General features: G+C 43.2%; 1 protein-coding gene across 1 annotated transcript in view; it reads right to left on the bottom strand.

Moving 5' to 3' along the window:
* LOC121275919 (meiosis 1 associated protein) overlaps positions 1 to 18,084 on the bottom strand; it is a 103,917-nt gene that overhangs the window by 65,168 nt on the left and 20,665 nt on the right. Inside the window, exons 5-6 of the mRNA XM_041183756.1 lie at positions 16,903 to 17,064; positions 7,999 to 8,010 (exon numbers count right to left, since the gene is read on the bottom strand). Coding sequence (XP_041039690.1) covers positions 7,999 to 8,010; positions 16,903 to 17,064 — 174 coding nt within the window. The remainder of the gene's footprint in view (positions 1 to 7,998; positions 8,011 to 16,902; positions 17,065 to 18,084) is intronic.

The following is an 18,084-nucleotide window of genomic DNA, read 5'->3' as shown; positions in this document are numbered from 1 at the left end:
AATTCCACAGACTGACTACCCTCTGAGAGAAGAAATTCCTCCTCATCTCCGTTTTAAATGGGCGACCCCTTACTCTGAGACCCTCTGGTCCTAGACTCTCCCACAAGGGGAAACAACCTCTCAACATCTACCCTGTCAAGCCTCCTAAGAATCTTATATGTTTCAATAAGGTCACCACTGATTCTTCTAAACTCCAATGAGTACAGGCCCAACCTTTCAACCTCTCCTCAAAAGAAAATCCCTCCATCCCCGGGATCAACCTAGTGAACCTTCTCTGGACTGCTCCAATGCCAGTATAACTTTCCTTAGATAAGGGGACCAAAATTGTTCACAGTATTCTAGGTGTGGTCTAATTAGTGCCTGGTATAGTTTTAGCAAGACTTCCCTAATTTTATACTCAGTTCCCTTTGAAATAAAAGCCAGCATTCCAATTGCCTTACCTATTACCTGCTGAACTTGAATGCTAGCTTTTTGGGATTCATGCACAAGGACCCACCAAATCCCTATGTGCTGTAACTTTCTTCAGTCTTTCTCCATTTAAATAATATTCATCTCCTCTATTCTTCCTGCCAAAGTGCATAACCTCACATTTTCCCACATTATATTCCATCTACCATGTTTTTGTCCACTCACTTAACCTGTCTATATCCCTTTGTTGACTCTTTATGTCATCCTCACCACTTGCCTTCCCACCTATTTTTGTGTCATCCGCAAACTTGGTGATAGTACATTTACTTCCTCATGCAAGTCATTAATATAAAAATAATTGTGGCCGCCAGCACTGATCCTTGTGGCACTCCACTAGTTACAGGTTGCCATCCTGAAAATGACCCCCTTATCCCAACTCTCTGTTTTCTATTAGTTAGCCAATCCTCTATCGATGCTGATACACTGCCCCCAACACTATGGGCTTTTGTTTTATTAAGTAGTCTTATGTGTGGTACCTTATCAAACATGTTTTGGAAATCCAAATATATTACATCTACTGGTTCCCCTTTATCTATCCTATTTGTTACCTCCTCAAAGAATTCTAATAAATTTGTCAGGCATGATTTGCCCTTCATGAAGCCATGCTAACTCTGCTTGATTATTTTATGCATTTCTAAATGCTCTGTATTACATCCTTTATAATATACTCAAACATTTTCCCAATGAAGGATGTTAAGCTAATTTGCCTATAGTTACCTGTTTTTTTTCTTCCTCCCTTTTTGAATAAGGGTGTTACATTGGCAGTTTTCCAATCCTCTCGGACTTTTTCAGAATCTAAGGATTCTTGGAAGATTACTATCAGTGCATCCACTATTTCTGTAGCTACTTACTTTAATATCCTAGGATGCAACCCATCAGATTCAGGAGACTTATTGGCCTTTAGCCCCATTAGTTTTGCTAGTACTTTATTTCTAGTGATAGTTTTTGTATTTATTTCCTCTCCCTTGCCCCTTGATTATTTAATTTTTTTGGAATTGCCATTAGTATCTTCTACCGTGAAGACTGATGCAAATTATTTATTCAATTCCTCTGCCATTTCCTGATTCCCCATTATTTATTGCCCTAGATTCATTCTCTAATTCTTCATTCTCTTCATTCTATGTTCACTTTGGCCTCTCTCTTCCTTTTTATATATTTAAAGAAGCTCTTACTGTCCTTTTTTATATTACTTGCTAGCTTATCCTCAAAATTTATTTTCTCCCTCTTTATTATTTTTTTGGTCATCTTTTGTTGGTTTTTAAAACTTTCCCAATCCTCTGGTTTACCACTAATCTTTGCCACATTGTATGTTTTCTCTTTCAATTTGATACTATTCTTAACTTCCTTGGTTAGCCATGGTTGGTTTATCCCCTTCCTAGAATCCCCCTTCCTCACTGGGATATATCTTTGTTGTGAGTCATGAACTATTTCTTAAACGTCTGCCATTGTTCATTAATCGTCTTTTCTGCTAAGCTCCTTTCCCAGTTCACTCCAGCCAACTCTGCCCTCATTCCTTTGTAATTACCCTTATTTAAGTTTAGCACAGTTGTTTCCAACCCAAGTTTCTCACACTCAAACTGAATGCTAAGTTCCGTCATGTTATGGTCACTGTTTCCTATGGGATCTTTCACTCTGAAATCATTTATTAAACCTGCCATATTACACATTATCAGATCCAAAATAGCCTTATCCCTGGTTGGGTCCACAACATGTTCTAGGAAAATGTCCCGAATACACTCTATACTTAATTTCAAAAGGGTATAGACAAGTCGATGGAACAGGTAGACAAGTGGCAGATGAAGTTCAGTGTGTAGAAATGTGAAACGATTCAAGAGCATGGATAGACAATGTAAAATAAAGGGTACAACTCTGAAGGGGGTGCAAAAGCAGAAGAATCTGGGTGTATGTGTGCATAAGTCATTGAAGGTGGCAGGACAGTTTGAGAGCATGGTTTATAATGCACACAGTATCCTAGGTTTTTGTAATAGGGTTATAGATAGATTACAAGAGCAAAAAGATTGTGTTGAACTTATAAAAGAATACTAGTTCAGCTTCAGCTGAAGTACTGCATCCAGTTCTGGGCACCAAACGTTATTTACATGTCAGAGTTCCTTGAGGTGGTGCAGGATCATAGTCTGGGAGGAGTCCACTCAGCTCATGGACAGAATTTTACCCTTGGCATGCGGGATCGGCGGGGACATGCAGGGGCAGCCGGAAATCTGACTGCTGCCTATGATCGGCAGCGCTCCACAATTTTACACAGGTTGGCCAATCAAGTGATACGCGGCCTGGAATCTGCGCAAGGGGCGGGTGGGGGCGGGGGCATGATGTCCGCAGTGTCCAATGGCGACCCAGCGGCCGATTCAAATGAGGCCTCGGCAGCCCCTGGGGCACTGCCCCCGAAGGACGCAGAAGTGTTGCCAATGGAGACCGTAGTGGGTAGATATGGTAGGCGGGAGGGCAGGCTGGCGGGACAGTTGGCCCCGCGTTTTTCAGACGAGTGCCTTGCAGTTCTCCTGGAGGAGGTGGCACTGAGGAGAGAAACCCCAGGGACAAGAGGAGGAGGCCCCCCTTATCTTACCAAAAAGGCCTGGGAGGAGGTAGCATTCAGGATCAGCAGCCATGACGTGGTGAGGCACATATGCGTCCAGTGCCAGAAGCACTTCAACGATCTGCTGCAATTGGGAAGGGTTAGTACTGTGATGGCATGGGTCACTTTGCAGAACAGTTAAGAGCTGGCCGTCTCCCCATGGTGCTCCTCAGGTGAGATTGACCAGGCTGCAATGGCGCTGTGCATCGAGAGTGGATGAATCAATGCTCCTCTGCCCCTTCAGGAGAAAACATCCCATAACAATGCTGAGAGGTCATGACCAGTGGGAGACCCCACACCTCCTCATCCTCTCGTGATATGAGCAGGAGACCCTGGAGCTCGAGAGGCACCACGCACCTCGGTCAAGCGGCCATGGGGAGGTTGGGGTGCCAGAGGAAGGTAAGAGTGCAGTGCACTGAGGTGAGAATGTCAATTATGGCTACCATTCCAGTGTAGTCTCTATATTGATGTGAGCCTGGAACCTGCAATCCCCATTGATAATCGCAAGACGAGGGCATCATGATGCAAATCCCTGTCTCAGCAAGGTGCCAGGCATGCACAGAGTCTTAAACTAACGACATGTCCTTCTTCTCCCTTTTAGGCTTGCCAGCAGTTTGTTATGAAGAGCCTGAAGGCCCATCCCTGAGGACCACCATGCTCACCACGCACCTGCGTCACACCCTCTCTGTCAAGCAGGCACCAGTGCAGGTACTAGCACCTCAGTGGGCATAACATCGCCGTGTAGTTTATCAATGCACATTGGTGAGGGTACCTCACACTCGCTTGAGGTGCAGGCAGAGGCAGAGAGTGCCCAGGGTGTCAGCAGTTGGAGGACTGCTGGGGACCAGGACAACGCTCAGTCGATCGCTGATGATGCCCCTGGAGTTGTCCCTGAGCAGCAGATGCTGGATGTCTAGCAAGGGGTGTTGGAGGATCTAGCGTAGATACATGAGGGAATACGTGCCATGTTGTCTGTTCTGGAGGAGTCCATGTGGAGCATAAGCATTGCGTTGACCCTCATGGGCGAGCGCAATGCCTCCTCCATGGAGAGAGTGGCAACTCTCATGGAGAGGCTCCTCCAGGGACTCAATCAGGGGTTCCTGGAGATACGCTCGGACCTGCAAGCCCTCACACTGGCAATGACCTTAGCTGGTCAGTGTCAGTGCAGGAAATGGATTGGGCACCCAGTGTCCCAGCTGGGTGTCCATCTGTCATTGGTGAACAGGGAGGTCCAAAGCGACCTGACACTGATGCACAAGCTGCCTGTCGTCTCTGCGGATTCCTCTCAGGCACTCCGGATGACGGCAGCAGCTCCTCTGCCCCTCTGCCAGTGACCGTGGCATCTGATGAGGCTGCGGTGACTGGGGAGATGCCAGCCGTGGCACTGGCCACTCCCTCCCAAGCAGGGCCAGCACAGGTTCCATAGGCCAGAGGACGCCTGCCAAGGTCATCAAGGCCAACAAGACAGCAGAGTGTCTCCAATGCCGGTGCCAGCGAGAGGGGGGAGCACCTAGACTTAGCACCTGCAAGCGAAAACTTAAAGCACCTTAAGGATAACATGGGCTTATCATGGGTGATATTTGGTTCCCTCATTTTTCTTCATTTTTTTAATGGTTTGATGGAAAACACCAGTTCATGTTAATTTCTGCAACTTTTAACATTCACAAGTAAATGATATGTTATTTTGTGCAACTGATCTCTGTATGCTTCATATGTTCTGTAGGCGCAGGGTAGGCCATGATGTTATGATAGACGTGTATCTTCTGAATCTTTATTGCAAAGGTACATAGTTTATGTTGTTGACCAAGGAACTGGTCCTGTCAGAGATTGAGTGTGGAGCCTGCAACCCTGGCATGTGGTGGTGATTCTTATTTGGTAGTTTAGCTGAAGGAGCGTTGGATCAAAGCATCCTGGGTGTCCCTGCCTCCATGTAGGTTACCCAGGTCTGCATCTATACCTTCAGCATTCTCCTCACCATGCTCGTCCTCGGATTCACTACTGGACTCATCATCTGTTGCCTGTGCAGCTACGTCAAGATCTTCTTCCTCTACTGCGACCCCTTTCAAGTGCCAGATTGTGGAGACCGCAGCATGCAACCACTGTCAGTGACATACGATCTGGGGGGTATTGCAGGCGACCCCTGAATGGTCCAGGCATAGGAAGCACACTTTGAGAAGACCTATGGTTCCCTCTACTACCGCCCTTGTGGAGGCATGGCTCCTGGTGTACTGCTGCTCGGCCTCTGTTCCTGGGCGGCAGAGAGGCATCAAGACCCACCTTTTGAGGGGATAGCCCTTGTCACCCAGCAACCATCCATCCAGTTGGGCTGGAGCACTGGAGAGCCTCAGAACCTGGGAGTGCCTGAGGATGTAAGGACATGGGAGCTGCTAGGGTCCCTTGCACACACTTGCAGAATATGCATCTTGTGATCACACACTATCTGCATGTTCAAGGAGTGGAATCCCTTCCTGTTGACAAAGGCTCCCAGCTCACCTACTGGTGCCTTGATGGCCACATGTGCGCAGTTTGCACCCTGGACGCAGGGGAACCCAGCAATCGCTGCAAAGCCTCTGGCTCGCTCTGCCTGGCTGGCTTCATCCGAACGGTAATGAATGAAAGTCAATGCACACGTGAACAGAGCTTCTGTCACCAGTTTGACGCAACAATGGACAGCTGATTGGGATACTCCACATAGATGCCCCACTGACCCCTGGAAAGAACCGGAGGCATAGAAGTTGAGGCCCACCGTGACTTTCAGCGCCACTGGCATGGGATGTCCACTTCAGGGCTGCTCCTCTGACAGGTGGAGGCCACTGTCTCCGTTGAGAAATGGAGCCTTTGTCGGCATTGCACCTCAGACATAATGAGGTGCAATGCCACCTGTAAACCCTGTCAGCAGGATATTGGCATCTTCTGTGGCCCCTTCCGCCTTGGACTTCCTGTCGGCCCTGCCCCCGTTGTGCCTGTGCCTCTCCTGCCACAGGTTGCTCCCGTGGGGGCTGAACAGGGACTGGTCTCTTCCCCCTTCTGGCCTTCCCTCCTCAGAGGAGGTGCCTCCAGTGGAGACCACAATCCCTATTACCAGGGTAAGGGAAGGCTGTTTGATACCTGGAAGGCCCCATGCAGTGTGAATCCTCTAGGGGCCTGGAAAGCAACAGTTGAGTCCTTAACTGAAGCCTCTAAAATATCTGAATGCAGCTGTGAAGCAAAATGAAGCTGTCCTGTTCACAGAAGCAACCAGCAGCAAATGATATCCTGCACTCCTCACTAATCGCTTTGACAAGGCCACTGACTCCTCTTATCCCGCCCGTGGATGAGGCTTTGCAAATTGTGGCCTGCCCACCTATCCATTTTGTCCGCGCGATAGCCTAAAAATCACACGGGCTCCGTAAAGTCAGAGACAATTGGTGTCTCAAGGGCCTTAACTGACCACTTAATTAATGGCGGGCGCACCTTTGTCTCCATCGCGCGCCCGCCTTGCGAAATATCGCGAGTGCGTCTTGATGTCAGCACACTCAGCCAACGTCAACGTGCTTTATTTAACGCTCAAGCGTGTCGGGTGCGTGCCCGCCCACCAAGCTAAAAATTCTGCCCCATGTGTGCGACCATGACTTAGGGCCTTGAACACATGAATTTGTCTACTGAAGCTATTTTAGATCTAATATTGTAAAATGAGACAGAATTAATGAGTAATCTCATTATAAAAGATCCTCTGGGAAGAAGTGATCATAATGCAATTGAAATCCATATTATGTTTGAAGGTGACGTACTCCAATCTCAAACAAGAATCTTAAACTTAAACAAAGCCAATTGTGTAGTTATGAGGGGAGGGCCAGTAAAGAGCGACCAAAAAGTTGATAAATAGAAGAAAAAATAGAAAATGAAAATAAACTAGCCAGGAAGATAAAAACAGATTGTGAGAGCTTTCACAAGTATATAATAAGGAAAATATCTAAAGTAAACATTAGCGACAGAGAGGGGAGAAATTATCATGGAGAATGAGGAAATGGCAGAGATGTTGAGCAAATATTTGTGTCTGTCTTCACAGTAGAAGACACAAATTACATACCAGAAAAAAGAGGCTAATAAGAATAAGGAACTTAAGGTAATTAATGTCAGCAGGGGAAAAAATATTGGAGAAACTTATCCCCAGGGTCTTATCCTAAACAAGATAGCTACTGAGATAATGGATGCACTAGTTATGATTTTCCAAAATTCCTAGATTTTAAAATGGCCCAAAAGGATTGGAAGTTAGAAAATGTAACGCCACTATTCAAGAGAGAAAAGAAAGAGAAAACAGTAAACTTTGGATCAGTTACCCTACCTCAATCATCAGGAAAATGCTGGAATCTATCATTAAGGAAGTCTTAACAATCAATACGTGTAGAAAATCATAGGATAATCAGAAAAAGTCAACATAGTTTTACGAAAAGGAAATTGTGCTTGACAAATTTATTAGAGATTTTGTTGATGTAAGTAGTATGGTAGAAAAAGGGAAACTGTAAGACCATAAGACGTAGGAGCAGAAATAGGCCATTCGGCCCATCGAGTCTGCTCCAACATTCAATGAGATCATGGCTGAGCTGATAACCCTCAACTCCACTTTCCTGCCTTTTCCCCATAACCCTTGATTCCCTTATTGATTAAAAATCTGTCCACCTCAGCCTTGAATATACTTAACAACCCAGCCACTACAACCTTCTGTAGTAAAGAATTTCACAGACTGACTACCCTCGGAGAGAAGAAATTCCTCATCTCTGTTGCTCTGAGATTATGCCCACTCGTCCTTGACTCTCCCACAAAAGGAAACAACCCTGTCAAGCCCTCTATGAATCTTACACGTTTAAGTAAGGTTGCCTCTCATTCTAAACTCCAATGAGTACAGGTCCAACCTACTCAACCTCTCCTCAAAAGAAAATCGCTCCATGCCCAGAATCAACCTAGTGAACCTTCTCTGGACTGCGTCCAATGCCAGTGTAGTTTTTCTTGGATAAGGGGACCATACTGTTCACAGTATTCTAGTTGTGGTCTAACTAGTGCCTTGTATAGTTTTAGCAAGACTTCCCTATTTTTATACTCTATTCCCTTTGAAATAAAGGCCAACATTCCAATTGCCTTACCTATTACCTGCTGAACTTGTATGTTAGCTTTTTGGGATTCATGCATGAGGATCCACCAAATCCCTCTGTGCTGCAGCTTTCTTCAGTCTTTCTCCATTTAAATAATATTCATCTCCTCTATTCTTCCTGCCAAAGTGCATAACCTCACATTTTCCCACATTATATTCCATCTACCATATTTTTGTCCTCTCACTTAACCTGTCTATATCCCTTTGTTGACTCTTTGTGTCACCCTCACCACTTGCCTTCCCACCTATTTTTGTGTCATCCACAAACTTGGCAATAGTACATTCATTTCCCTCATTCAAGCCATTAATATACATTGTAAATAATTGTGGCTGCAGCACTGATCCCTTTGGCACTCCACTAGTTCCAGGTTGCTACCCTGAAAATGCTCCCCCGCTTATCCCAACTCTCTATCTTCCTTTAGTTAGCCAGTCCTCTATCCATGCTAATATACTATCCACAACACCATGGGCTCTTTTCTTATTGAGTAACCTTGTGTGTGGTACCTTATCAAACGCCTTCTAGAAACCCAAATATATTACATCTACTGGTTCCCCTTTATCTATCCTTCTTGTTACCTCCTCAAAGAATTCTAATAAATTTGTCAGGCATGATTTCCCTTTCATGAAGCCATGCTGACTCTGCTTGATTATATTGTGCATTTCTAAATGCTCTGCTATTACATCCTTTATAATAGATTCTGACTTTTTCCCAATGTCAGGTGTTAAGCTTATAGTTACCTGTTTTTTGTCTTCCTTCCTTTTTGAATAAGGGTGTTACATCGGCAGTTTTCCAATCCTCTGGGATTTTTCCAAAGTCTAAGGATTCTTGGAAGATTACTACCAGTTCACCCCAATCTCCGCAGCTATTTCCTTTAATATCCTAGGATACAGCCCATTAGGTCCAGGTGACCTATCGGCCTTTAGCTCCATTAGTTTCCCTAGTACATTTTCTCTGGTGTTAGTTATTGTATTTATTTCCTCCCCCCCACTTTTGCCCCATGATTATTTAGTATTTTGGCATGCTATTGGTGTTTTCTACCATGATGACTGGTGCAAATTATTTATTCAGCTTTTCTGCCATTTCCTGGTTCCTCATTATTATTTCCATTGCCTCATTCTCTAAGGGGTCTATATTGACTTTGGCCTCTCTCTTTCTTTTTATATATTTAAAGAAGCTCTTATTGTCTGTTTTTACATTACTTGCTAGTTTACCCTCAGAGTTTATTTTCTCCCTCTTTTTTTTTGGTCATCTTTTGTTGGTTTTTAAAACTTTCCCAATCCTCTGGCTTACTACTAATCTTTGCCGCATTGTATGTTTTTTCTTTCACTTTGATACTATTCTTAACTTCCTTGGTTAGCCATGGTTGGTTTATTCCCTTTCTACAGTCCTTCTTCCTCATTGGGGTATATCTTTGTTGTGAGTCATGAACATCTGCCATTTTCCTCAGCTACCTTTTCTGCTAAACTCCTTTCCTAGTCTCCTTCAGACAACTCTGCCCTCATTCCTTTGTAATTATCTTTGTTTAACTTTAGAGCAGTTGTTTCCGAAGTTTCTCACTCTCAAACGTAATGCTAAATTCCACCATGGTGTGGTCACTGTTTCCTAGGGGATCTCTCACTCTGAGATCATTTACTAAACCTGCCTCATTACACATTACCAGGTCCAAAACAGCCTGATCCCTGGTTGGATCCACAACATATTGTTCTAGGAAACCGTCCCGAATACACTCTATGAATTCTTGCTCGTGGCTACATCTGCCAATTTGATTTTCCCAATCTACATGGAGGTTGAAGTCACCCATGATTAATATACTCCTTTTCGATGTAATATAGTTGAATTTTCAAAAGGTGTTCGATAAGATGCAGCTCAAAAAAGGCTAATATGCAAGATAAGGGCACATGGAAGTGTGGGTAACATCTTTGCATGGATAGAAGTTTGGTTTGAAAACAGAAAATGCTGGAAATATTCAGGGGGTCTGGCGGCATCAGTGGAGGGGGAAACAGAGATAGCGGGTGGGATTTTCTCCCCTGTTCACAGTGTGGTCTCCTCTACATCAGGGAACACCTCCACTTAGTCCACAAGAATGACCCCAATCTCCTGGTGGCTTGCCATTTTAATTCTCCACCTTACTGTCTTATGGACATCTCTATCCTCAGCCTGCTGCACTGATCCCTGAAGCTCAACACAAGCTTGAGGAACAACTCCTCATCTGTCGGTTAGGCTCTTTACAGCCTCATGCACTCAATATTGAGTTCAACAATTTCAGACCGTACACTCTGACATTTTGAAACATTTTGTTTCTGGTTTTTTTTGCATGTGCCGGACATAATCTTGTTTTCCATATTTTGCTTTTGGGCACAGCTGTTCATTATTTTGTCATTCACACCCCCTCCCGACAAGTATTTTATTTCTTTACTACAACCATTACTACTCCCTTTGCCTTTTGTATCATGAAATCTTTTGTCAGTTAATCTTTCCCATAAAAACATCCTCCACCTATCACAGGCCTTTCCGTTTGTTCTTCCTACCCCTTCTCCCTTTCACTTGTTCAAAGCCTATTACATTTCTACCTTCCTTCAGTTCCGAAGAAAGGCCCTTGACCTGAAATGTTACTTCTGTTTCTCTTTCCACGGATACTGCCAGACCTGCTGAGTGTTTCCAGCATTTTCTGTTTTTAATTTCAGATTTTCAGCAGCCGCATCATTTTGCTTCTTTGGAAGATTGGTTAAAGGTCAGGAAGCAGCGAGTAGGGTTAAACAGTTGACAGGCTGCAACAAGTTGAGTGCTGTAAAGAGCAGTGTTGGGTCCTCAGCTGGTTGCAATCTATATTAATAGCTTAGACAAAGAGACCAAGAGTAATGTATCTAGGATGCTGGTAATGCAAAGTTAATTGGCAATGTAAACTGTGAGGAGGAAATAAAGAGGTTGCTGTGCCTTCCATGATTGGTGGACACTGCGGGGGCTGGGGTGCATGGTTTCTCCCCAGACCACATTTTGATCTGAAGTTAGTAAGTTTCCTTTGGGGGGTTTGTTTTTGGGCATCCTTTCATGGGACCATCTCTGCAGCACTCCCCCCCCACAACTGCCCCCAATTTGTTTGATTGTTTAGTTTGTTTAATAAAGAGTAAAAAAAAGGCTGCTGTGCCTTCCGTTATCAGTGGGTGCATCGTTTCTCCCCAGGACAACATTTTGACTTGAAGTTAGTAAGTTTCCTTTGGGATTTTGTTTTTGGTTGCCCCTTTAAGGGACCATTCCACCCCTCCCCCAATCAATTTGTTTGATTGTTTAATTTATTATATTTGGCATTCAAATGAGTATAAAGAGGCTGCAAAGAGATACTGATGGGTTAAGTGAGTGGGCAGAAAGTGGCAGCTTGAATAGAATGTGGGGAAGTGTAAGGGTAGAAAAACAGAGGCCTGTAACTTCCACGTTCCCCAGTGTCGGATTTGAGGGCTACATCACAGATGTGCTGGGGGATCCATCTGGCAAGTTCCCTGGTAAGGGTTTGCATGGCAACTGCCCAAAATTGCTAACTTCCTCTGGAATCATCCGAAAATGCGGTTTAAATCGCAAACTTTGTATGGTAATGCCGAGGTTATACCAGTAGTTACCCAGAAAAAGTTAGAAGAATTAAAACCTTTTCTAACTTCTGGGTAACTATTGCAAAGGCCGAGGCCGACCTCATGGGTCTCCCCCACACCCCCAACCCCCATGGGAATTCCCCCTTGCCTTCCCCCATTGACCCCAGATCCAACCCCTTACCTCAGAACCCCCGACCCTTGTCCTGCTATTATCACATTCTGCTTTCTACCTTAATGCCACAATCAACACCTCCTTTAGCCAGTACCGCTACCATTAACACCTCTTTGTCCTTTTGGTTCCTTTGCCTCCGCCTATCACTAGCCTTCTATCCAGCTTCACCTGCTCCAGCCCCCTTAAACAATATACATTTCATCACAGTTTCGCTTCTCTTTAGCTCTGAAGAAGAGTCACATTGACTCAAAATATTAAATCCGTCTTTCTCTCCACAGATGCTGTTAGACCTGCTGAGTTTTTCTAGCTTTTTCTGTTTTTGTTTCAGATTTCCAGCATCTGCAGTATTTTATTTTTAGATTAGTCTGTGGGTGTGTCTTAATTGGATTAAAGCCAGCTGATCTGGGAGCTTTCATGTATACTAGTTTTGAGATGTAAGGGATGTAGAATGCATTTGCATTTTGTTGAATAGAGCATTCAAGAAGGGGAGTGAAATTTGGCACCTAGCTAGCAGAGACCAAGCAATGTTTATATTACTAATAAAATTGGTAGTATGAAAGGGGTTTTATTGTTAGAAGAGGTGGAGTTCAAAGGGAATGGTGATACAATGAAAATTTACATTCAATGAGATGTGCTAGGTATAATCAACAGCAGTTTTGTGTGTGCAGAGCAGAGGCAATGTAAGATCAAAGCCTGTAACCCTACCACTGTGACTGCAAAGGAACCAAAATGAAAGGAGCCTCATTTTGAATTTGTAAGGTGAAAATGCTTTGCCTGGTGTCTGCTTAAAGTCTGTGGGCTGCTGTTGCCTCAGTGGAGATTATTTTGGGAATTTGTTAAAATTTATGATTGTAGTAATTTGTAGCCATGTGTATATGTTTGACTTGTGTAATTTAATAAATGTCTCATGTAATTTGAGAACTGGTGGTCTGATTCCTGAATTTAGAGCTGCATCTCAAACATACCACTTAAAAATATAGGTTATGACAGTTGTTTAAAGTTTCCCTCTGGGATTTTTAAATAACTCAGTTTTACCAACTGCTGTGTCATAATACTTTAAACTTATCTCATTGATGGCAGCTAATGCTGTAAAAAAGGGGGCATGGCCTCCTTGAATTCACTGGAGCTACTCTTCGCTGGGGCCTGCGAGGACTCTTATACTGCTCCGGCCACACAATTTTCAAGACCAGGTAAGTCTTTCTTCTAATTTCTGCAGGCCAGCACTTTCCAACGCTAATCGGAGGTTACGGGCCAGAATGTTTTTTTAAAAGGCATGAAGCTTTGAAATCAGAGGGACTTGGGTGCACAAGTAACACAGAAAGTTAGCATGCAGGTATAGCATGAAATTGGTATAGAACTTTTCCGTGACCACACCTGTAATAATGTGTGCAGTTCTGCTCCTCTTATCTAAGGCAGGATATACTTCCCTTGGAGGTAGTATGGCAAAGGTTCGTTAGACTAGTTCCTGGAATGAGAGAGTTGTCCTATGATGAGAGACTGAGTAAACTGAGCCAATACCGTCTGGAGATTAGAAGAATAAGAGTTGATCCTGTTGCAGCATACAAGATTCTGAAGGGGCTTGACAGGGTAGGCACTCAGAGGTTGTTTCCCCTGAATGGGGGAATCTAGAACATGGGGGCACATACTCAGAATAAGGGGTCTTTCATTTAGTACTGAGACGAGGAGACATTTCTTCACTCAGAGGATTGTGAATCGTTAGGATTGTCTACTCTACGAGGTTGTGGATGCTACATTGTTGACTATATTCAAAACTGAGATCAATACATTTCTGATCTTTCAGGGATAGGAATCAAGGCAGTTTGAAGTCGATCAGCCATGATTGTACTGAATGGCGGATCAGGCTCGAGGGGCTGAATGGTCTACTCTTATTTCTTATGTTCTTATAATGAAGCAAGAGGCCTGAATAGAGCCAATTATCAGGATCAAAGTAAAACTTAATTGAAATCAAATATATTTTCTATTCAACTTTCACAATCGATTACAAGAGCCAAGAATAGGATTAGCATCTTCTCTGTACTATATGACACTGGCTGGTTGTACTATTAATTATACCACTTTCAAAAGGGATGTTAGAGATCCCGAGGTAATCAGCATGAGTTTACAACTCTATTCACATGAATTCGTTGTACAGCCAAAAATGCTGTTGCTTTGATATTTTTTAAATGACTGCCAAACTTTTGTGTGGCATGATAGCCATAGATAATCAACAACAGTAGGGAGTTTGCCAAGAAATTATGTACTTGGATGTTTCACACAGATAAAGGTTGTTTATGCTTACAACAAATTGGATGACACTTGTTAATAAGCTAATTATCTGACTTTGAGTGAGGCAGCTGTATGCTTTCTAGATTTAAGCATTCCCCTGGGAAGATCATTCTGCAGAGCTCCACTGCAAGTATGGAGTCCCTGAGCACAAACACTGAACTGGAGATATAGCTATAATAGGCCCTGATTCTCTGATTTGTGCCTGCCAGTAGTGGGATTCATGCCAGAGTTGGAACTTCTATCACCAGTATAACATAGAACTGACTGTTATTTTTAAATTTGGCAACAGAAGAAAACCTAATCAATTTAACATAAGTAAGATCACTGCAAACTCAAGTATAAATGATCATCACTTCAAAACTAATATTCATGAAAGTCAACTCTCATCTTTGTTCTTTTTCATCTCCTTCTTTTGCAGAAGTTGACTTATGTTGGGATAGGGTTCCATAGGCTGGAGTAGCTTGCCAAGTGAATATTATTTATGTTTCAGAGACAGAAAGTTAACATTGACCTTGAAAGTGCATCACAGCCTAGCAATAAAACTTGTCTTCAGCTGATAACTACACAATTGCAATTTCTCTGGGCCTTGTTTAGAAATTGTTTTCCAGCTTAATATTTTCCACTCCCTTGCCCTGAGATGTTGAGGTCAATTCTAGCACCATCCTTAGAATCATAGATGATGCAGCAGAGGAGGCCGTTCTTTGGTACAGCTATCCAATTAATCCCACTTCCCTGCTCTTTCTTTATAACCCTGTAAATTATTTCACTTGAAGTATTTATCCAATTTTTTTGGAATGTTGCTATTAAATCTGCTTCCATTGTGTCTGCTTTCTGTGTGTCGTATCTGTTTTCTCTGGTTACTGACCCTCCTGTAACTGGAAAAAGTTTCTCCTTATTTACTCTACCAAAACCTTTCATGATTTTGCACACCTCTATGAAATCTCCTCTTAACTTCCTCTTCTCTAAGGAAAACGATCGGCTTCTCCAGTCTCTCGCCTAACTGAAACCCCCCCCCATCCCTGTTACCATTTTAACAAATCTGTTCTGCACCTTCTCCTTAGCCTTGCATCCAGAATTGAACACAAGGGGCTGATGTGTTATTATAATTCCATATGGACTTATTTACCCTACAAGTCACAAGACGCGAATTGCTCATAAGGATTGGGGAAACACATTATGGGTTAATTTATTAAGACTAGGCACATGAAAACAGTTATAAATAAGTATAAAGCTTGAAGACATCAGAGCTATGTGTGTGCTCTGCTCAAAGCAAAAATGAAACTAAGAGTGGATCGCATGATACATTTTCATTCTAGAGATGTCATGCTGATATCCCTTAAAGACATATTACAACAGGGGCAGGATCTCAGAGATAGGTTTAGGTACAAAGAAATTTGCAGAATTGTGCGTTGGGTTAGCCGCTTGATGCGTTCTCACCTCCAGGTGAATTAGTGGCTAGAAACTGACCGCTTGGGCCCAGATTGGGGATGCCACCAGAAACTTACCAGCAACTAATGATGCTGCAGATGGGTGCCAGCAAAGCCACCTTTGTTTATCCTCTTCTCACCCACTGACCCTGAACTGCTATTGCCACAAGGCCACAGGGACCCCTTTCCACGATGATGGCTTGGCAGCTGTGACCACAAATAGTTCAGGAGGCGCCCCTCATATTCTCCTGCTTGCAGTAGCAGCTCCCACCTCTCCTGTGGGTCCTCCCACTGAGCCAGCTGAGTGCTTGTTCCATTCACTATCCTTACTTAATTGGTTAGTGCTCCTAGAGATGTTCTATTAATAGGCCAACTGCAGTGAGATCACATAAGCAGGCAGCCAGGGACTGAAATCCACATTTGGTCCTGACCTCAGAAAATCTTCAAAGGCGGTAAAATTCTGCACAATATGCCAACTCAATTTTAACCAGTGCTTTTTAAAGGTTTAGCATAGCCTCCTTGCTTTTGCACTCTTCCCCTATATTAATCAGGCAAAGAATCCTCATATGCTTTTTAAATGGTTATTCTACCTTTGAGTTTTGTGTACATACATCCCCAGATTTCTCTGTTTCCACACCTTCTTTTATGTTAGTCTCTAAACTATTCTCATAATCTCCCTTTGCCCTTTTCTAGGTCTCCTCTGTACTGTCTATAGTCAGCTAAGTTCCCAACTGTATTATGAACCTTATAATAAGCCTTCTTTTTCTATCTTATTTAACTTCTATACATTTAGTAATCCACTGAACTCTAGCTTTGGATGGCCTTCCTTTCCCCCTCATAGGGATGTGTCAACTCTTTACCCAAACAATCTCTTCTTTGACAGCTTCCTATTGTTCAATTATTCTTTGACCTACCAATTTTTGATTCCAATCTGCGTAGGCTAGATCCCTTTTCAATTCACTGAAGTTAGCCCTCTTTGAGTTAGGTATTTTTATGACTGATTGATTGTACATTGTCCTTTTCCACAGCAATGCTGAACCTGATAAATCTTCTAGCCCAAAGATCAGCTAACTCAAGTGCAGACTAGGGATTGAACCATGGTTCGATAGCCTGTTATGGTCCAGTCACAGACTGTCCTTGCCAACTGTGCCATCATTTGAACTCTGAAATGCTTTACAATATAGAGAAAACACTTAAAGGTAGCTTTAGTCAACCTCTTTTCCTAGTCATCACTCATAGCACTGATTACTTCTTTCTGCAGAGCTGGAAAGACGTACTGCTGGAAGCAGCAAATGGAGATGCTCCTTGTCTGTTCCATGGTTGTGTAACCAACTCTTGAAGAAGCTATCCAGGCTGATTGTGTCATTCTCAACAGTCTGCAGATCAATATCTGTCCCCAGGATGGAGCATTCTGCACAGCAAAAAAAGGCGTCTATTAAATAAGTAACTGTAGCAACTGTAGTGGTAATAATTTCTCATTAAATATCTACAACACAATTTACTAACAGCTGGCAAACAAATATTTTCTGGGTGAAACTGGATAGTCCATGCAACTCAATCTGGGTGAAATCCAGTCATGATAGGTAAGATGCATTCCACCTTTTTCTCCGTCAGGTGGCCTTGGGGATGTATGATTAAGTCTGGAAATTGTTTGAACCAGCTAATGGACTTATATGCATGGTACATTCTGCAAAAACATTGCAATCATAGTTGCTGGGACTATGAGGAGAGCAGGCAGTATGCTATTATAAAGTTACCTTGTCAATGAAAAGCAGGTAGCGTATCTTGCATCCAGTGTGCATAGTTATCTTTGACAGCAAACACAATGTCAGAAACACCCCTGTGGTGTAAAATACTGATCAAATTGTGAAACAGTCTTACAAATAGGGAGGTGGAGGTGAAAACTGTGGATCATTCAGAAACAACTGGGAGAGATTAGCACTTTTTTAGATGAATGAATTAAGACGAATCAAATTGCCTTCCTCATCCACAATTAATTTGTAATTTTGTTTGTAGACTTTGCTGATATAATACAAACCAATCTCTGAAGCAAAACATATTGGCCTGGATTTTCACCAAGTGGGGATGACTTGGGGACCCTTTAAAAATGCCAGACAGGTCCCGATTCTGGGATTCCTGACCTCACAGGATGTGCAACTTTAAGGAGTGCCTTTAAAGGATGTGAGCTGTTTCCTGTAAAAACTCACATCCAGCACTCCCGACCTGGCTGGCTCCACTGGGGAGATAGGTATCTCCTACTCCTCTACAACTTTCACGGAGTGGGGCCAGGTTTTTAAAGAGTTGTGGTTCACAGCCCCTTAGAGGAATGTGAAACCTAATGTGTGTGAGGGGACCTTTGAAAAGGTAAGTTCAAAAGCATACATCATGAGGCTTGGCTGAGCCCTGGCATCTATTAGAATAACATAGCACC

The sequence above is a fragment of the Carcharodon carcharias genome, chromosome 1 (genome assembly GCF_017639515.1).
Source record: "Carcharodon carcharias isolate sCarCar2 chromosome 1, sCarCar2.pri, whole genome shotgun sequence".
Classification (NCBI taxonomy): Eukaryota; Metazoa; Chordata; class Chondrichthyes; order Lamniformes; family Lamnidae; genus Carcharodon; species Carcharodon carcharias.
Note: the sequence above shows the minus strand (reverse complement) of the source record. Positions and strands in the feature narration are given on the sequence as shown.